The 19,718-nt window shown below is 52.6% G+C and overlaps 9 protein-coding genes across 9 annotated transcripts; 3 read left to right on the forward strand and 6 right to left on the reverse strand.

Moving 5' to 3' along the window:
- Positions 1-448: 448 nt before the first annotated feature.
- J4E84_006929 (uncharacterized protein) lies at positions 449-1,266 on the reverse strand (the record flags this gene model as incomplete). Its single annotated transcript, XM_049389516.1, has 3 exons — positions 449-590; positions 932-1,066; positions 1,115-1,266. 3 exons carry the CDS (start codon positions 1,264-1,266, stop codon positions 449-451), a joined length of 429 nt encoding a protein of 142 aa, XP_049242709.1.
- Positions 1,267-2,893: 1,627 nt separating this feature from the next.
- J4E84_006930 (uncharacterized protein) lies at positions 2,894-3,712 on the reverse strand (the record flags this gene model as incomplete). The annotated part of the gene is made up of 1 exon (XM_049389517.1): positions 2,894-3,712. The coding sequence occupies one exon, from the start codon at positions 3,710-3,712 to the stop codon at positions 2,894-2,896; it is 819 nt and encodes a 272-aa protein (XP_049242710.1).
- Positions 3,713-4,698: 986 nt separating this feature from the next.
- On the reverse strand, positions 4,699-5,726 carry UBC8 (Ubiquitin-conjugating enzyme E2 8; the record flags this gene model as incomplete). Its single annotated transcript, XM_049389518.1, has 5 exons — positions 4,699-4,838; positions 4,887-5,068; positions 5,123-5,237; positions 5,287-5,383; positions 5,694-5,726. 5 exons carry the CDS (start codon positions 5,724-5,726, stop codon positions 4,699-4,701), a joined length of 567 nt encoding a protein of 188 aa, XP_049242711.1.
- Positions 5,727-7,023: 1,297 nt separating this feature from the next.
- J4E84_006932 (uncharacterized protein) lies at positions 7,024-8,115 on the forward strand (the record flags this gene model as incomplete). Its single annotated transcript, XM_049389519.1, has 2 exons — positions 7,024-7,428; positions 7,483-8,115. 2 exons carry the CDS (start codon positions 7,024-7,026, stop codon positions 8,113-8,115), a joined length of 1,038 nt encoding a protein of 345 aa, XP_049242712.1.
- A 1,416-nt stretch (positions 8,116-9,531) lies between these two features.
- Positions 9,532-11,678, reverse strand: J4E84_006933 (uncharacterized protein; the record flags this gene model as incomplete). The annotated part of the gene is made up of 2 exons (XM_049389520.1): positions 9,532-11,275; positions 11,323-11,678. The coding sequence occupies 2 exons, from the start codon at positions 11,676-11,678 to the stop codon at positions 9,532-9,534; spliced, it is 2,100 nt and encodes a 699-aa protein (XP_049242713.1).
- Positions 11,679-12,030: 352 nt separating this feature from the next.
- J4E84_006934 (uncharacterized protein) lies at positions 12,031-13,147 on the reverse strand (the record flags this gene model as incomplete). The annotated part of the gene is made up of 2 exons (XM_049389521.1): positions 12,031-12,671; positions 12,721-13,147. 2 exons carry the CDS (start codon positions 13,145-13,147, stop codon positions 12,031-12,033), a joined length of 1,068 nt encoding a protein of 355 aa, XP_049242714.1.
- Positions 13,148-13,634: 487 nt separating this feature from the next.
- Positions 13,635-14,384, reverse strand: J4E84_006935 (uncharacterized protein; the record flags this gene model as incomplete). Its single annotated transcript, XM_049389522.1, has 1 exon — positions 13,635-14,384. One exon carries the CDS (start codon positions 14,382-14,384, stop codon positions 13,635-13,637), a length of 750 nt encoding a protein of 249 aa, XP_049242715.1.
- Positions 14,385-15,829: 1,445 nt separating this feature from the next.
- On the forward strand, positions 15,830-17,691 carry J4E84_006936 (uncharacterized protein; the record flags this gene model as incomplete). The annotated part of the gene is made up of 3 exons (XM_049389523.1): positions 15,830-16,249; positions 16,299-17,549; positions 17,599-17,691. 3 exons carry the CDS (start codon positions 15,830-15,832, stop codon positions 17,689-17,691), a joined length of 1,764 nt encoding a protein of 587 aa, XP_049242716.1.
- A 793-nt stretch (positions 17,692-18,484) lies between these two features.
- On the forward strand, positions 18,485-19,025 carry ATG12 (Ubiquitin-like protein; the record flags this gene model as incomplete). The annotated part of the gene is made up of 2 exons (XM_049389524.1): positions 18,485-18,632; positions 18,766-19,025. 2 exons carry the CDS (start codon positions 18,485-18,487, stop codon positions 19,023-19,025), a joined length of 408 nt encoding a protein of 135 aa, XP_049242717.1.
- Positions 19,026-19,718: the final 693 nt, after the last annotated feature.

Here is a 19,718-nt window from a genome sequence, read left to right on the forward strand (position 1 = left end):
CTTACAGAACTGGTTGTACGGTCAATGGATCAGTCTGGATATGAAGAATTGGATACATCATCGCATACATCTTGACTGAAAACCTCTTCGTGTTGTTACATTCATGACTGCCTCTTTTCACTCCGCCTCGATTCAACCCTCTTTCGAACCGACAAGATCGTATATCTGCAAACACGCATGCAGTGTATCTGCAGTCTCCTACCAGAAGTCCTGGGGTGACCGACTTCTCTGCCGCCGTATACGCAAACCTCTTGGCATATTTCCCTCAAACGCACCAGTAGCCTGCCAAATACTCGGTCCGACGTTCATAGCAGGCTCTTCCGACGAACTCCGTTCTTCAGTGGCGTCCTGTATGTCGTCTTCGTCTTCTTCCTGGATGATGGAATTGATATAAGTTCTTGTATTGGCGTCGTCTGGGGCATGAATGTCTGGCTCGGCTGGACGATGTCTATGTGGCATTGGACTTTGACTGCTTAGCCGTGTTCGATTTGGCTGTGGACAGGAGGACGCCCGTCCTCTCCTGATCTTTCTTTCGGTTCTTGGGTGAGGTGGAGGTACGACAGGCGGGACCACCAGACTTGTTTGGGACGCTGCTTGTGTGGGGGTAGGTGGGATTGAGATGATGTGAGCTTCAATATCATTGTGACATTTCCGAGCTAATTCGCGTAGAAGTTCCATTGCTTCCTCATACTCTTTTATGCGTGGGTCTTCGTCTGTAGGTTCAGGCGAAGTGGGAGGGGATTCTGGTGTTGAGGATTCTTGGTATGAAGGTTGCGTAGATTTTGTTTGAGTAGTAGTAGTAGACTGAGACGTTAGTGATGAGTCGTGACCTTGTGATCTTGAGCTATTCCTAGAACGCCGTGGTGGACGAGGTGGTCTGTTGCCAGCATCATCCACAGGAAGAACACGTTCGACGTATCGTTCTACTGACTCTGAGAAGTCTATTATCCGTCGCTTCTGCTTGATAACATCTTGTTTGTTCTTCTGCTTGGCATGGTCGTTGACCTTTTTTTCTGCTTCCTCGAGACGATTTGGTAGTTCACTCTGTTTGAGTTCGTATGTATCCCTGCGTTGGGTAAGCCTCTCTCGACCGCATGTGTGAGGACCCGCTTACCTTGAGCTTTGTAATACCTGTATACGCTGCTCCACAGTCATACCGTAGTCATACATGATATCTTCCCTTTGCTGAGCCGTCAAAATGGATCTGAGGTGAGCAAGTTGCTCGTCTAGTAATTCGATGGCGCAGATATTCGTGAAGCCGACCATGCTTTGTCTTGCAATGCTGAGGGATGCGCGTAGAAAGACCAGATGCTTGGTGTTAAAGTACCACTTAAACTTAGCAAGACCAGTATCAATAATGCTGTGCTTATGGATAGGATCTCGCGATAGGGCATCCACTTTGTGCGCCAAGGTTTTGAAGTCTGCGACGGCATGTCTGGTCCAGGAGACTAATTTTCGCTTGGCCGAAGACACACTTCTCCTGTGTCTCTTCCTTGTTGAGCAAATCTTGAGGAACTCAGTGTATAGGTCGGTGAAGATGTCCATTTCATTCACCAGCTCTTCGAGTTCTTGTCGTGCATACGTAATTTTCTTATAGGCGACACGTAGTTCTTGCGCAATCCCGATGACGATTGGGCATAGAGCAACTGCTGCTGCCGCGGCGCTGAAAGGCTCCATTGTGGTATGGTAACAAAGTTATGATGAGGTGTTGGTATCAGTATCTCAAGCAAGAAGATGTAGAAGCGAGAATGAGCGTAATGAATCCAAGAACATTTGGGATAACCGAACGCGTTCGAAGATATCACTGTCTCTTTTAACACGCAGAAGGCACCCGACAACATGGAAGGAGAAGGAAATCGACAGAACCATTCAAACGTGCATATTGACCGGTGAACTGATGGCTTTATTGAGCATGCACAACTCTACCAACCAGCGGCTAATGGCACTCACCACTTTGGTCTTCGCATGCAGGGCAGGCGGGGTAACGACCTCGCCTCTCTGCCTGCGCACTTGAGGCAGACTCACCACACCGGGTATAACAGTGGTTGTTGCATCTGATAGGCGTTATTGCCTATCGAAGGACGTGTGGGGGTGCGACATGAAGGTGTTGGGCGTGGTTCATCCGCCGCATCGTGACAAGAGTGCATGGCACAGCCGTGGTGATAGGAGCGTCGCTGCGAGCCTTGCTGTCGGCCTTGCATAGCTTGGAAATAATGAGTGTCAATCTATGAGATGAGTGAAGGACTTAGGAAAGCAGAAGACGGAAGTTGCGTAGTTAACGCACGAGTTAGTGCCTTGGCAGCTCATGTAAGGAAGGCGCTCTCACGACATCACACCCATGGAGAAAATTGAGATTCATGTCTCGATTGATACTACTCAGAGCCCTCGGCTCAAGTAGATCGCTACAAGAAGTAGCCTACGTATGGCCAAACCTCTCATATCCGAACCTAGGAAATCCACCAGTGCTCCTCCAGTAAAAGGAAAAGGGTGTCATCCATCTCAGTCCTCCATCCGTAACGCCGTCATAAAAGTCGTAAGGGATCCAAGCACGAAACCCAGACCTAGACCCATATCCGTCATCAACATCCCTTGTCTCGTCCGTTTGACCGAAGAGAAGCGCAACTCACAAGCAACAGAACTGATCCATATCCCACCATCGCCATAACCAGCACATACAACCGACTCCCGCTCACCTCCCAGAATAGAACTGAAAAAGCGAAGAAAAGCGCATGCGTAGAAAAATGACTGGCAGAACGCTGAAGAAAGACATGTAGGAAGAAAAACTTACTGTGGATCGATCGCGTTCGCATCTCGAAAACTAGCGAACAGCGATCCAGCACACAGCTCTTGTCCAGTTGAGACTCCCGTCATCCTTTCCCTTTGGATTAGCTCTTCACAGGTACCTCTGCTCCCTGTCGCCGCGCATCCTGAGGATGGGGCGCTCTGAGACAGGCTTCTGGCGAGGTTTGTAGATCTTTCGACCAGTGACGACAGCGATCGCGTTCGGGTTTGAGAGCTTGCGCTTGGCGGCATCGTCGTCACCGCTTTCGACGGCCCACTTGTTCGAGCGCTTCCTGAAACTGTCTCGCTTGGGGACCGTGATGTTGGAGCCGGGAGGACTGGGCAAGACGTACTGCTCTTCGACCGATTTGCCCTTGCCCTTAGGGCGATTGAACATGCGAATCGGGCTTGCAGACATGGTCATGGCAGCGGGTGGCTCGTGGCCAAGCGGTGTCATTGGAGCAGGCGGGCGCTGGTTCTCGGGAAGGAGGCGCCTCAAGCGCGAGCCACTGAACGAGGGAGACGGACCAGTGGGGCTGGACTTGACCATGCGACGGTTCGTAGGTGTAGTGAATGCGTTGTCGTCAGGCTCAGGGCTGGCCTCGTTGCGGACGGCACCGGTACTGGTGTCAGCAGCTAGTAGCAGTAGAACACAGGATGCGTTTGGGTTACCATGATAGTTGAGACCCTGATAATTTGCGGTACCACGATCATTCTGCAGGTGAGGTGCAGTAGGGAGACCATTGCCCGGAGCCGAATTGCGTCGGCTGCTGTCAGCATGACGGCCATTCCGACCAAGATACCCAGTGGAGCGTCTGGAGTTAGTTGGAGCCCCGATGTTGGTGAAACCAGTACCGGTGTTGGTGTTGAGTGCCGGACGTTCCCTAGCACGCTTGTCGTGGCGACTGGCTGCCTCGTTGTGAGACACCATCTTGACCTTGACTGTCGCCCTATCAGTTCAGCTTCCAAACCACGAAGATCCCGGGTATGCAAGGGGAACTCCGTACTCTGACCTGGTATATAGCTGCTGTTGCGAGTAAATGTGTTGTGCGCTGTGAAAAATTGTCGTTCGCGTCGAGGTGTTGTTGTGATGGCTCGATTGGGTGTTTATATACAAACGGACGCGGACGCGCTCGGGCCGGGCGACGAGAACTTTGCACCCCCGCATGGCGAAAAGTGTTTCGAGGTGAAGAAGACGAGGAGCGGGGAAGAAAGCGGTAGAGCTTGATATGGACGTGATTCGCCTTCACTGTGAGGAGAGGCGGTTGGCTGGTAGCGTGGAGCGGTGAGGAGCCGGTGGGTGGCCAAATAGCATGTATATATCCTGAGATACGGTAGGAAGGGAGTGTAATAACCAATGAAGAGTAATAGTAGGTCGTGGCAATATATAGGAACTGTCCCACATGAAGGCATCTGCTCATGTGCCAGGTACGGCTGTTGAGTGCGACGCTTATTGCATGTGCTGTACGAATTGACGGAAACAGCAACGAACAAGTAAAGAGATTGAGTTCATAGAGTTGTAAGAAAGACGAAAAGACATGAGAGAAGGACTGATATGAGAGTTGAGCAAAGCTAGTAGTGAGAGGAAATGTCAGGTAATAGCATACAATACCTCTAACATCGGCCTTAACTTATAAGATCGAAAAGGTCATCCGACCATTCCTATACGAGAGTGACGAAGGAAATGATCCTAGTCACAAGCCTACTATGGAATTCAAAAGCAAGACACAAACGCCAACAGAGAGATCCAATCCCAGAACCAAACCGTAAAGCAGCCACATGCCAGGGGAATATGTAGCAATGTAGCCTTTATATGCGCCATATCAGCGCCGTGAACATCCAGCCATGGAAGTAGAGTGAAGAAGAAAGGTCGTGGACAATACAAAGGAGACTGATAGGACCCGAAGAAGGGTTGCCTCAGATGTCTTCCATATTGCCCGCCGCTTCATCTTCATCGCCTGACTCATAGCTGCCGACAGAGCTCATCTCGTCGTCATCGCCATCGTCTTTGTCGGAGTCTTCGGCAGTGTCCTTGTTGGCGTACTTCTGGACGTATTCTAGATGTACATTAGCCTGGCTCACACGACTCACCCTTGTATACATACCCTTCACCTTGGCCTCGTAGCTCTTAGGTTCGCGCATAAGGAGGGCTGCGGCCTCGCCGTTCAGAGGATCGGTCGGGTTCGGGTATCGCAGGAGCTGAGGAAGGAAGACCTCGAAGATGTTGATCATGTCGTACATTGGTGACCATGTCTGGTTGATGACGTCGAGGCAGACAGAGCCAGAGCTATTAAGTAAGCAGGTGTTCTCTGAAATACTCAAACAAAGGGATGGCACGTACAGTTCGTCGATATTGGGGTGGAATATCCTGTTCACGAAGCCAATGCTAGGGCTCTTATACGGATACTGATCGGGCAACTCGACATGGATCTTCCAAAGTCCACCCTCGAATGGCGCTGTCCTTTATTAGCACATGATGATACGCATAGCGCGTGCGCAACTTACTTTCTACTGGGCCCTTAAACCTAACGTAGAACTCCTGCCTGTGGTGTGTCAGCGTCGTTTCGGCGAATGCGGATTTGGATGGTAGGAAGAACTGACACTACGGGGTATTAGCTGTGTATTCGATAGGAATGGGTGTCATGTTACTCACTATTGTCGTTGACCAGAGTCACCTCGTAGTCGCTCATGAGCCTGCCTTGTATCAGCTATCGGGGTTCGCCATGTGGTTGCCAGGCGCGTGGCGCGGAGGAAGCGGTAAGTTGGTCGACATACATCCTGTTCGCATGTTAGCATTTTGTCTTACAGCCGAACCATGCGCAACATACTTCATGACCTGTATAGTTGGAAAGAGGCCTCGGTTAGCTCTTGTCCCTTGCTCAGCAACCACCGGGGTGAAGGTCTCCACATACATCCGTCTCAATACGTCTCTTTGGCGAACTCATATTGGCGTTCTTAGTATCGCGGCCTGTGAAGTATTTCGCTCTTCCCTAGTCTTCCGCTTCTCTTTACGTCGTGTATGGTAGTGTGCAGCTCGCAGTGGGAGCTCTCGTGAGGTAGGCGGCGGGGCTATCGATAGCGGATGAGGGGCGCGTTCGTTGGCAGCTGGTGTGTGCTTTGTTGGCAGATTCTGGCTGTTTGAACCCTGGTAAGGATGTCGATCGGTGAATGCGTGTTGTTGTCGCGTCTTTGGGGTCGGACGTGTCAAAGGGCAGGAACAGTGAGGCGGGAGTGATGGTCGCGGTAGTCGCGATCACGAGCTCGATACCGGCATGTCACGCTTGCGCACGTCTCGCCGGGCAAGTCATCGCCGAGACCACGGCGCGACCGCGTATCTCTGCCTCATGCATTCATAACAGCGCCGCTCTCCAGTCATCATGAATACCTACTTCTACTATCACTGACTCTACCCAGGTGCTTACATATGGATCGCAAGTGCAGATAGGATGACTTCAAAGGCTACGTCATCGCGAGCCACACAAAGCCATCCATGGATAACTAGCACTTGAATCTACAAAGTACAACAAAACGCCCTGAAATGATCTACGGTGATGCACAAGAACAGCAGGAAGACTGAGATACACTCGCCGTGCATGAAGCGGGACGTTTCTTACCAAACGCAGACTGGCTGGTTCCTGACGGCTACCGCTTCCCTGATCTGACTTGACACTTCAACGTAGATAAAACGAAGAAATCTTCAAATCCGTCTATATCAACTAAAAGCTTTTCAAAGCTTATGCCGACCGCACAGCTGAAGATAGTATAAGTTCAATGCATACCGAGACTGAGGGTGCTGGGACCGACATCCAATCACTGAGTAGCAATGCCGCAGCTTCCCCGAGATCATCGCCTGAGGCCTTCACCGCCGGTCCGAACGACGCTCTCTGCAACTGAGGCACAACGCTGAAAGCAGAGACACATAAAGGGAATTGGGAAAGAAACACTGTAGTACATAGTCGCGAGCCAAAGGCGGGGCGTACCAAGTGATCGACTCGCCGAAGACAATCAGGGCACATCCAGACCCCTGGCGTCTGGGCGCAGGCTGACCCTCGGTTCTTCCAAAACTCCAAGGTTAGGTATACAATCTTCAGCGCAGCTCTCTGCACATGTTGCTTAAAAGCAACACCCATCCCGCCCTAGGACCATGGCTTACGAACAAACCTCCACACCGTCCTCAGGGGCTCTGACAAATTTTCTACCTCCCAAAATACCCACCACCACCACACTTGCGACACTGCCGCCATGTCGCGTGCCCTCATGAACGTGCTGCGAACGTCTTCGCGACATATCCAGACAACTCCACGTGCATACTCGCCGCTGTCATCGATATCGCGAACCACACTGCCTTCCGCACAAATCCGATGGAGTTCACATTCTCCACTGGGCTCTGCGCCAGCAAATACGCGTAAACCCGTCACTCTCAACACGCTGCAGAGTCTATACCGCAAGAACGAGCCCATCACCATGATAACCGCGCACGACTTCCCCAGCGCACATGTCGCCGACCATGCCGGCATGGACATGATACTCGTCGGAGACAGTCTAGCCATGGTAGCACTAGGCATGGAAGACACGAGCGAAGTGCTCATGGAAGAGATGCTACTGCACTGCAAATCCGTTGCGCGCGCAACGAAAGGCGCATTCACAGTACACTTCCTCTATTCGAACCCAATCCATCCCAGCCCACTAACAATCTCCTAGGTCGGCGACCTCCCCATGGGAACCTACGAGATCTCCCCTGCCCAAGCCCTCGAATCCGCCATCCGCATGATCAAGATTGGGCGCGTCAAGTCTGTCAAACTGGAAGGCGGCAAGGAGATGGCTCCTACAATAGCCAAGATAACGTCTGCTGGTATCCCCGTCCTCGCGCACATCGGCCTTACACCTCAGCGCCAAAACGCTCTAGGTGGTTTCCGCGTACAAGGCAAATCAACATACTCCGCCTTGAGACTCCTCGACGACGCGCTTGCCGTCCAGGAAGCCGGTGCTTTTGCCGTCGTCCTAGAAGCCGTGCCCGCTGAAGTCGCTGCTGTGGTAACCAGAGAACTGCGTATACCTACTATTGGCATCGGAGCAGGGAATGGCTGTTCAGGCCAGGTGCTCGTGCAGGTTGATATGTTGGGGAACTTCCCACCTGGACGCTTCCTGCCCAAGTTTGTTAAGCAGTATGGGAATGTGTGGGAGGAAGCGCATCGGGCGATATCACAGTACAGGGATGAGGTAAAGAGTAGGGAGTACCCGGCAACGGAACATACGTATCCTATGGATAAGAAGGCATTTGAGGAGTTTAGAACGGTGGTCGATGAGGAGAAGGAGAAGTCGGATTTGTTGTGATGGAGCGTTGATAGTGCGTTTCCTGGTCTTGTTGGCGGTCAGTTTTCCTTCGTTGGAGTTATGTAAGAGACGAAGCGTTGTTCTGCACGCTGTAGAGGATATTTACAATTTGCGTACACCAGCATTCCTCTACTTACTCACGAGCATTCCCATCTTGATAAGTACCAAAAAGATGCAAGCCTTGAACACCAAACTCACAATCCAACGAGCTATCTACCTTCACACCCAGTGAGTAAAACACTCGCCTCTACAATCCATCGCATACACCCTACAAAACTTCCCTACCCCCTAAAACCATGCCGACTCATCCCAAAAAGACCCACCATCCCCCATCTCGAACCGAACCTAGGGTTCCTTTCTGCTTACTACCAACAAACAGCTAGTAGAGACAAAAAACTATCACAAAAAACGAAAGCAATGCGCAATTGCAAACACGATTCGCGAAAGGTCTGCATAAAGCGTGTGACCGCACAGGTGGGGTAATCGTAGTGGTTATCACACCTATGCGGGCACACGCCATGTACATGCCTGTTCGCACATTGTGCTTGCGTTCTATACGGCCATGTGCGGGTGCAATCGTTCGGTAATTTCAGGATGGTTGGATGTATAATCTTGTTGTTGGAGACTTGAGGGATAGTTTTGATTGACCAATGGATGGAAAACTAGTGGGGGGAGGAAGAACGGGATTGTGTTAGCTCACAGCTTGCATCCTCGGGGTCTCTCTTGGTATGTGTGTCTAGGTTTCCGGGCCGACTTTGCACTACAGAACATCTTGCGTTACTAACGCGTGTTGGTATTGTGACTACAATGGAGACTGAGAGGATAGAGGATGTTTGGGTGATTGACCGAAGAAGACGTTGCATATGTGGCTTTGGAGTCGATTATCCAAAAGCATAGTCCTTCCGATCTTCAACGTAGTAGTCACTACTACCTCCATCAGATACCCAGCATGCCTTTGGAAAATACACCATCAACAACATACACACATCACGTCTTCCACAAATCCAACAACCCAAGACACTCTCTTCTCAGCCAACTAAAACTTTTCCTTCAGCCTAAACCAACTAGCTACCTTTACATCAACAACCAACTCCAGAAGTATGAATGGAGATTGTTTTACGTTTCGTTACCAACCAGAACCCAAAAAAAAGAGTCGCTGCGGCGACAACAACAACATGCGCTGCTGCAGCTTTTTGGAGCGGGACATGATCCTGTAAACGCCGCCCAATGCAACCAGTGTGTATCGATACAATGACATGTCTCCGTCATCATCCCTCGTTTCCAAGCTTGCTGTGGGGGGGTATACAGGTATATAGTACAAGAAAGAGAAGAGAAGAAAATGGCGAGACGGAAGGTGTGGCAGACTTACATCTCAAGGACGCGGGGCAGGAGTTCCTTTAACAGCTGGGTAGCTGCTTAGAACTCGCGGGCCTCTCTCCTTGGTCGGTCACCACCGAAGCCACCACCGCCTCCACGCCTGTCACCACCACCGAAGCCTCCACCTCCTCTCCTGTCGCCGCCAAAGCCACCACCTCCTCCTCTGCGGTCACCGCCGCCTCCTCTCCTGTCACCACCGAAGCCTCCGCTCCGGCCTTCACGGTCACCACCAAATCCTCCAGGTCGACCACCTCGGTCGCCACCAAAGCCTCCGCTGCGACCTTCACGGTCACCTCCGAAACCTCCACTGCGGCCGCCGCGGTCACCGCCAAAGCCTCCGCTTCGGCCACCAAAGCCGCCGCCGCCGCCACGTCCTCCACCAAAGCCTCCACGGCCACCGCCGCCACGTCCGCGGCCTCCGGAGAAGAGGCTAGCAGGTGGTGGGGGTGGGGATGGCATGCCCCAGCCAAACTCGGCCAGACGGTTCGCACCTTCTAGCAGACCCTGCTTGTCACCATACCACTGGTAGCTTCCGAACAGACCACGGAATGCGGCGTCGAGTTGGTCGGGGTAGACCTTCTTGTGTGCCTCGACGGTATCAGAGAGAATCTTTGCGACGTTCTCAGGGAGCTCGGCCGGTTCGCTCATGTCAACGGTGGCAGTCTCGAGCATATCAGTGGCGTCGACAAGAGGCAGGTCGCGGAGACGACGGCGGACTTCTTGCTTCTCAAAGGGTGAGATGAGCAACCAGCCCTCACCCTCCTTTCCGGCACGTCCAGTACGACCGAGACGATGGATGTAGGAGTCGCGCTCACGGGGGAGACCAATCTGGATGACGTGGGTGACTTCGGGGAAATCCATTCCACGGGCTGTTACATCTGAGGAGAAGAGGATGCCGGACTTTGCAAGACGGAAGTCATCTGCAGCCCTTGAACGTTGCTGTTGAGTGAGCTTGGCGTGGATCTCGTAGCATCTGGTGCCAGAAAGAGGGGTGTTGCGCTTGAAGCCACCGTTGAGCTTGTAGAAGACTGAAGCTGCGAGGGTTACCTCAGCGGTGCTGTTGAAGTAGACGATGGCCTTGAAGGGTCGGGTTTCACCAGCCTGTGCCTTTTGTTGTGACTGGAGGATCAGATCGTAGAGTGTGGGCATGATGTTCTCGAAACCGTTCAGCTGAACGAGTCTTTGCGGGATACGCTGGTGTGTTGGCTCCTCGTTCTCATCTACGCACTTGGCGAAGTGGAAGCCGGGACGCATGATCTGGCGAACTAGGTTGACGACATCGCGGGGAATAGTAGCGGAGAACATGAGGTTCTGGCGTTCGACCTCGGCTGGGTCAGGAAGGAAGTTCTTGATCTCTTCAATCTCTTTCTGAAAACCGTCGTCCATGAGGCGATCCGCCTCGTCCATGACCAATGCTCTGAGCTTTGGTGCCTTGATACCGGAGTAAGGGTCTGAGAGGATGTCCATCAGTCGTCCGGGAGTAGCAATCATGAGATGGCACCCCTCGCGCTGAGTCTTTTGAAGCATAGCCCTCTTCTGTGTGCCTCCGACAGCAACCTGCACGATGATGCCCGTGCCCGCGGTCACTTTCTTCGCCTCGACAGCGATCTGCTCTGCCAGTTCACGGGTTGGCGAAATAACAATGCCGCGGATGTCGTCTGGTCTGGCGCGCTTGTATCCTCTGACCTTCTCGCCGAGCTGGGGGTCGTTCGCGATAATTCGTTGGATGATAGGGATGAGGAAACCGAGTGTTTTACCGGTACCGGTCTTTGCTTGTGCGATGCTGCCGGATGTTAGCGAATGGAAGTTACAATCGAAGAAAGATCTTACATGTCAACCCCGCTCAAGGCCTCGTTGATGGTCCTGGACTGCACGTCCGTCATGGTCGTGAGCTTCATTTGCCTCGTGATGGTGTTGATTAGGTTGGGATGAACCAGGCCGCGTGTGGCCAGGTCCTGGAACTCTGTGACGGGACCATCTTCCTCAATGCTCTGCTGGGCCTCCTGTTGCCACTTTGCGGCACTGTTGTGGAAACCGGCGAACGAGGCATTTCCGAGGCGCGCTGACTGTAATGGTATTCTTAAGGCGCTCGAGGTATTAGGGAAGGGTGTGCGGAGGGTCCTGGTAGAGATGGAGGCAAGATTCCTCGCGAGGGTCGCGGGACATCTTCTCACTGCGCCGAACATGATGTGCGGGTAATGGTACACACTCGTTCGTAACAGAGGGTATCTTGAACAATGAGAATGAGCAACTAGAGTACTCGACGTATGCGCCTGGAAGGAAGACGGCGAACGGGGAGAAAAGAATGGCGTGTACTCGTTAGAATGTTACCGCTAGAAACTTTGCCATTGCACTTTTCCAAGGGACGTGCGTCGTCAACGCGCTAGGAAGTCCGCCCGATAACGATAAGCGGCAGATCACGTGTAGAACATGATCAGGGTCCAGCAGCTCGAGCGGAACAGTCGATGCACATCATTAATTCGTCAGTCTATCAAGCTATGCAAATGCCGAACGCCGTAGCTAATGCAGTCCAAGTACTCAGTTGATCCGCCCCATACTCTCCTCACCCCCCTGGCTCTCCGCTATCCTCATAGCTTGTAATCCCTCTGCGAGACCCTGTTGAACGCCTCCGGTGACACCTCGAACCCACCAAATGGTCATCTCGTTGATCGCTTGTCCTACCATCCCGTCGTTCATCTGGCACACGGTTTGCGACAACCGCAGCGTCTTCCGTCCGATATCATCGACAGTCGCGACGCCTGTATTGACGAGCCGTTTGGTGATCTGATGCTTCCTCTCGAACTGGTAGGTGTGTGATAGGAATAGCTTGATGTATGGTAGAAGGAACTGTATGAGGATGAAGGACTGGAGGACGAGGGTGGCAGTCAGACGGTGCAGGATCGTGGGGTCTCGTGGAGGCGCTCTCTGAGTACTAGGACTGCGTTGCGAAACTGGGAGTAACGCGTGCGCATTCACATCGTTCGTTGTGTAGACCACGTCTTGTGGAAGAGCCGCTTGTATGCTCAACGTCTCTTCTGGGGTGAGCTTCGCTGGTAGCCCTCGCAGTAGGTACGTTATGCCGTGTATGTAGAGTTGTCGGGTCAGCGTCGCGGATGTCTCGTCGGGGCTACTGATCGATTCACTTGATTCTCGAGATGCTTGAGCCATGAGGCTTGTTCCTGTAGGGTATGAGCATGCAATACTAACATTCGCGAGTGACATTCATACCTAAAGTAGCATACTTCCACCTGATGCCACAGCCTCCCTCATGAGCACCATGTGGCTGTGGAAGTGCGCTTCCTGAAGAACCAGGTCGATCCAGTCCATCGTCCACGAACTCGACGTCTGCCTCGCCCAACGCGACTGACAGTCTAAGCGGTGTGACCGAACCACTCGGGGGTATCGACGTATAGCCTGGAGGAGGCGTCTCGGGCTGTGGTAGTTCGTCGACTGAGGCTGATTTGCTATGTGATCCGCGGTTTCGTACGTCGTTGAGAGATTGTCGGAGCGAAGGTATCGTCGGAAGATGGTTCGATACGACGGTGGGCAGGACGCTGTAGAGCATGCTGGGCCGGAAGCTGGTATCCTCCCCTTCCATTAGAGACGGCGTGTCAAGAGTCGACGTGCAGAGATCAGCGCGTTCAACCCTCAGCATACTTTCGGCTTATCTCCCGGGCGTATCCACCAAGCTGTGCGGTCGTAGATCCCAGCGGCGGCTTCACCCAGACTCTTCCGCAAGCTCACACGAATAGGAAGCAGCCGAATGGAAATGGGGGAAGATCGAGGACGATGAAAATATGCGAGATAAGCCTAGAGCTGCGACAGCCGCCGCATAGCGACTATCCTCGTTTGGCGCAGACGGCATTATCCCGAATCCGTGCTATTTTCGAGAGTTGTGAGTTGCAAGCATGTGAAAGCGTTGAGTCGCTCACACCACAGGTGCAGGCCGTTGCGCAGGGGTCCTGAGATAGCCGAGCACCGAGCACCAATCAGCTGGAACGTGGAAAACGTGTGGGAACATCTGGATATCTTTGCTTCGTCACACGCGACGCCAACGTGCTACGTGAACTAGTCTAGCACTCATTCTACAGTATCTACAGTGTGGAAACAGTATCTAGAAGCCTACGGCTATGCACGATCTTTTACCAAGCAAATCGCGTTGAAGGTGTAGTTGCCCAGTCTGCCTGCCGTGGGTTCAGTGTCGGATCGACCACTTCAGGCTTCTCCTCCAGGCCGGTACTCATCTCGACGTCCATACCCTCGCCTTCTTGAGTGCTCTCGACGAGCTGGTTGGTGTCTGGAGGCAGCGAGAAGTCAGTACCTAGGGAGCCACCTCCGGGGAAGTTGTTCTTACCACCACCAAAACCATGACCATCATCCACGTTCTGACCAGCCTGCACTCCATCGTCTCGTGTCATACGTTGGCGCAGGGGAATACGTTCAGTATCCCTGATGAAGGCTTGAATCTGCTCACAGTACTTCCGTAGGTTCTCGACGTCGTCGCGGATCTTGTCCATAGTGTACGCATCTTGTTCCCCCTCCTTTGCGACTACTTCACTCCAGTGCTTCAAATCGCGGACGTCGCCATGAAGATAGGCGCCGAAATCTCGAATGCGATCGATGTCCTCGCGTGACCAGCGGGTACCACCGTGGGAATCGCGGACGTAGTTCACGACGAGGTCGTAGGCGCGGATAGTGCAATGCATGAGCAAGTTCAGGTCTTCATCCCATAGCCGTGATGATTGAGTTGGAACTGCGGCGTTGGAACGGCGAGGATTGATCGGAATACGGTTCACATCCGCGTCGTCGTAGTTGAGCGCAGCCTCAGAAGGTGCAGACGCTGGTGTCCATTGTCGGTTGGAATTGTACGGCGGACGATACGAATCGGTCATGGTGACGATGTTGTATATAGTCGAGTTAGGAGAGTGGAGGTGCGAGAAATACGCAGTCCAGAGAATTTATAGGCGCTCTCTATTTGCGTTTGGCCCAAGTCAAAGTGAATGATCAGGTCACCATCCGCACGCGTAGACCTTTCACTGAGCAAGACGTGGAGGAGTGATGGACGACCTGGTGTTACGATCATGATCTTGATGTACAAGTCCGATATCACACTTGTTTATATTCGCAGAGTTCTGGCTTCCACATATTCTATACGATGATGAAAGTAACAGGAGATGAAGTAACATCGACGGGATATGGTACAGGGTGGCAAGGTAGCAGAGCTCCAGACGAGCCAGCGCTGGAAACCGAGAATGTGATAGCCACGAGAACGAAGGAGAGTGTGAGAACATATTGGAAGACTTAAAAGAAGCGTGTAGGAACGTATGTGCAACCGCTGACCTACTGTGTTCGGGGCTAATTACGACCGTTTATGCAGAGTCCATGACATCTCATAGTGTATTCCGCTGAAAACCTGCGTCTTGCCAATACCTGTTAAATACTTTGCAGCACCCAGAACGTACATCATCGACATGACGTCTTTGTACGTGTGTGTTTTGTCTATTCTTGTATGCACTGTTCCTGACGCTTCCGGTGTTTTGCAGCCCATAGAACAAAGTCGCGGCCGAGGTGGGTGACACTTCCGGCTACCCACAAATACCTCCATGATCCAGACCCTGAATAAGTTTGAAGCTGTCACGGTCCCATGGAAATGGAAGACGCGGGTGCGTTCCACCAGCCAGTGTTGGCCTGAGGACGCGAAATGAGACGGGCCTGATGGTGCAGCGCTCGCCGTCGAATTACTCCCAGGACAGGAGACAGGAGAAGTGGGGTCGGCGTCAGTGCAAGCAGCAGAGGCGCGCCGCATGCAGAAGCTGCAAATCTTCCCCTGATACGCTGAATCGTGAGCCAGCTATACGGTGGGAGATTCGCAGACGCGAGATGTCGTGCAGGGCGCACTGACGGTGTTGTCGGCAAGGGTGTATTGTTTGCCAATGTCGTTGTCTAGGCAAATGATGTTGTGGATGGTTCGCGCGAGATTTTCAGGCTAACCACAGTCGCTCTAGCCTGCACCTGCATCATACTGTACCCAGCCTCCGGACCAAACAAAGACACTCTTTCCTTGGTCGATGAAAGCAGATCGACGTCTGCAACGCGCTTCACCTTCGCTCAATTGCTGTGTCGTCAACATCTCACTCGGTCTCTGAAGCTCCCTCGCATCGACATGGCTGCTACGCGTTGCTAGAAAACCTCGACGTGCCTGTACCGTCGCGTCGTGAGCTACACGCACACGTGCCCCTCCCACCACGCCCATCTATTACACCTCGAAGCACCCTCAGCCGCTATCCTACGTATGGCAGCAGTGGCTGTCCCTCCGTCGCCCCAGGTTCCTTCAGTCATGTCGAACCGGCGCGTCCCCCTCGCCAACCTGCAAAACGCTACCAACTCCCCGTTACGCGCGACTGCCATAGGAGGAAAGCGCCAACGCTCCCACGCCAGCGAGCAACGCGATGTCCCCTATGGCCAGCCACCACCCAAAAAACAGCTCATCGAAGTCGATGATGCTGAAGCTCGCCGTCACGGCCTTATTCGTCGGAGTGGGGCCCAGCCCACGGCTTTGACTCGCAAGCTGGAAGCAGCAAGAGAGACCAAGGCCCCGTCAAAGCAGGCCGCACAGCGTGCATCTCACGACCTAGAAACGATCCGACAATGGCAGCGTCACTACCGCAAGCTGTTTCCCCAGTTTGCCTTCTACTTTGACAGCGTCTCAGAACCCCAGAAAGACAAACTTCTGAACAGGGCACGCGTCCTAGGTTCCGTACGTCTGGCATACCCTTCCCTACATCCGTTGTGCTAACAGTCACCAGCGAGAAGTCAAGTTCTTCTCTCGGGAAGTTACCCATGTCATCACGACGCGTTCCATTCCCGCCGACCTCGATGGCAGTTCATCCTCCCACAAAGGCACCGTCAACCCGGCCCAGCTGGAGAACAAGAAGTCCATCTTCGATGCCGCCCTCGAGAAGTCCGACCGTGGTGACATCCTGTACAAGGCTAAGAGCTTGGGTATGAAGATCTGGTCCGTCGAGAAGTTGCAGCGTATGGTGGATACCATGTTCAACAAGGAAACTGGGGAGGACGCGTCTACCCATTCGACACGTCAGGCGGTGGCTACGCAGCACAAGGGTCGTCCTGCTGATTTGCAAAGGTTGCTACAAAATGAGAAGTTGGACCGCGACTACGTCATGGCCTCGCAGGACATGATTCCGCTCCGTGGATACTACGTGTACGTGCACGATATGGACGAGGTTACTCGACCCGTCATGATCCGAGAATACCAGAAGGTTGAGAAAGAGAAGGGTAAATGGCCGCAGTTCCGTGCCTCTGGTAACGGCAAGTGCCCGTTCGTGGAGGATCCCCATTTCGGTCGCCGACAGCAGGAAGAGCAGGAAGCACGCCGAAGGCAGGCTGCCCAGGCGCCACGGACGCGTGCTGCTTCAGCTATGGAAGAGAAGAATGCTTTGGGGGAGAACAACAACCTGGCAAGGCGTCCCAGCGCTCCTGCTGCCATCGTCAAAGAAGAACAGGATGGAGATGCGAAACCGTTAGATCCTCCAAAGGCCCTTCCTCCCAAGCGATGCAACACGGCAGACGGCCCACCACCCATGTTTGGCAGTGCTCAGGCTAGCATCCGAGCCATGCCCCGTTTCATCGCTGGTGAGCCGGTCGCGTCTGGTCTACACCAATCGAACATCACGTCCGCTATTCGCTCGCAAATGATCTCCTCGACTGCTGCTGCCCCTCGTGCTGGAAACAGCAAGGAAGTCAACCAGCTGAAACGAAAGGTCCTCGAGAAGAACAGCGTACCGTCGGCGAATACGAATAGTGGCCATTCGTCCGTTACAAACGATGTCAGGGCTGCGCTCAGCTATGAGCATTCTCAACCCATGCGCGCGGCAAAGCGCAAGGCTCAGGAGAACATGGGTCACACACACGACGATGGAGACGAAGAAAGACAAGCTCGTAAAGCAGCAGCCCTCCGCAGGCGCAAGACTGCTGAGAAGGAGCTGAAGCCTGGTTACTGCGAGAACTGCAGGGAGAAGTTCAATGACTTTGACGAGGTACGCACTACAAGCATTCCTTTACAAACAGCATACTGACATCATATAGCACGTCGTTTCCCGCAAGCACCGCAAGTTCGCAGTCACCACGGACAACTGGGTTGAGCTTGACCAGCTACTCGCCCAACTTGATCGTCGATGAGCCTTGCGGTTCATGCAGACTACACGGCCACACATTGCATCCCTTACGGCGTAATGCACGACCTCACTAATACCCACGACATAATTTCCTATCGCACCTGTTGTTCACTTCTCGCCCCCGGGCGCATGGCATTACTCTGCGAGCGAATACCCGTTTCCATAGCATTTTCGAGGCGCAGCTTCTACCTTTCCCCTTATTGGCGACATAGCTTGACTTGCTCCATTTCCTTACCCTGTATAGGCCCATGATCACTGATCCCTGGTGGCTTAACGATGCATGCATCCCCTTTGTATATAGCTATTGCGTCATGGCCTTCGGGTCATCTTTGCTGGTTGTTGCGCTTTGCAAACCGGCTGGCTGGTGGTGTACACGCGTGTGTTTTCAGTAAACGAGGGTTGGTACTACTATGGAGGTTTGTAGAACATTGTCATACTGAGGAGGTTACTTGGCGACGAACGCGGACGACGCCATACTGGAGGCTATGTTATATATCATTATCGTATCAGATATGTAGAAAACACTAGATATCAATGCGAAAGACGATATGGTTGGAAGACAGTCTTGCGCATTAGAGGGGTGATGTTGGGGTAGTGGGGCGCTGATTGGCTAGGCCGACGTTTACACCTTCCATCGTGACCATCGCTCTTGCCTCGAACGAACACTAACCCACAAACATTCACTTTTCTCAAATCAGTCCCCATTCACCTTCTTGGGCCCTTGACCGTCACCCCCAGATAGTCGCTGTATCCACAATTCACTCTTCGTTTCGGATTAATACACATCAACCGTGGCCATGTCCGAATCACCAAAAGAGAGAATACCAGAGGAAGATGACACTACAGAAGCGCCTCTCACCATGGCAGCCTCAGTCGTGCTGACCAACCTCCCCAAAGACGCTTCGAAAGCGTTGGAAGGAGCAGGAAACCTCGCTGTTCAGAAAGGTATTTCCTTTCACTTTCGTCCATCCATCTTCCAACCCCCCAACAACAAATCCACTCCACGATCCCATATCTCAACCCAATTACTTTATACCACTGCCTCCACTTCACCCTGCCCACTAACCTCCCGCTATAGTAACAATCCGTCTACAACCCATAGGCTCAGCCCCCCACCTAACCCAACGCATCTTCAAGCTCTCCACCAACCAGTCTTTCGCAACAATAGTACGTTTTCTGCGCAAGAGACTGGGTGTGAAGGAGCATGAGAGTGTGTTTTGCTATGTGGGTAATGTGTTTAGTCCTGCGTTGGATGAGGGGGTTGGGAATCTGTGGAGCTGCTTTAGGCAGGGCGAGGAGTTGGTTGTGGGGTATGCGTTGGCTCCGGCTTTTGGGTAGGTGGATGAAGGGGGGAGAGAGAGAAAGGGGAGGGAGTGGGCAAGGGGATATGTTATGATTCAATCGGTTGTGTCCGATGGCATCTATGTTTACAGTCGTGATCATGGAAGTGTCCACTTAATCTCATCGAGCAAAATGTTTGTATATGTCATAAAAGACAAGGAATACGGCATGAGGAATATAGCAACACTGATGGAAGAGCAGACGGCCATAGTAATCGTGATGAGGGACTCATTCAACATTGTCGTTCAATTACCACAATGGAAACCGCTACTCCAAACAATACATACTGTATAAAAGCCCTCTGCTCCCTCCCCTTCGTATAACCCCAGAACCTCTATCATCAGCCAAGTTATACACACCACCCAAGCCACATACCACATACTTCACCCTTGAGAACAGAAAGATAACTCAAATCACACTCAACGCGCACATACACACCATCAAAATCGAGTTTACCCCCTGAATAAAACAACCGACTCTGAACCTCTTAACCATCTAAACACCAACACAGTTCCAACTACATTCTCACCGACATAAACCATGTGCGAATGGGACGAAACCACCTACGAAGGCTGCTATTGTGTCTACACAGATCTTTATCGGCGATGTGCATACTGGAATGAGCGCGATGGAGTCTGCGGGAGCGGAGTGGCGGATACAGTGCATCGCGGGACGTTGAAGGGTGTGTGT

Source organism: Alternaria hordeiaustralica, assembly GCF_023758085.1.
Source record: "Alternaria hordeiaustralica strain BMP 2776 chromosome Unknown scaffold_14, whole genome shotgun sequence".
Taxonomy (NCBI): Eukaryota; Fungi; Ascomycota; class Dothideomycetes; order Pleosporales; family Pleosporaceae; genus Alternaria; species Alternaria hordeiaustralica.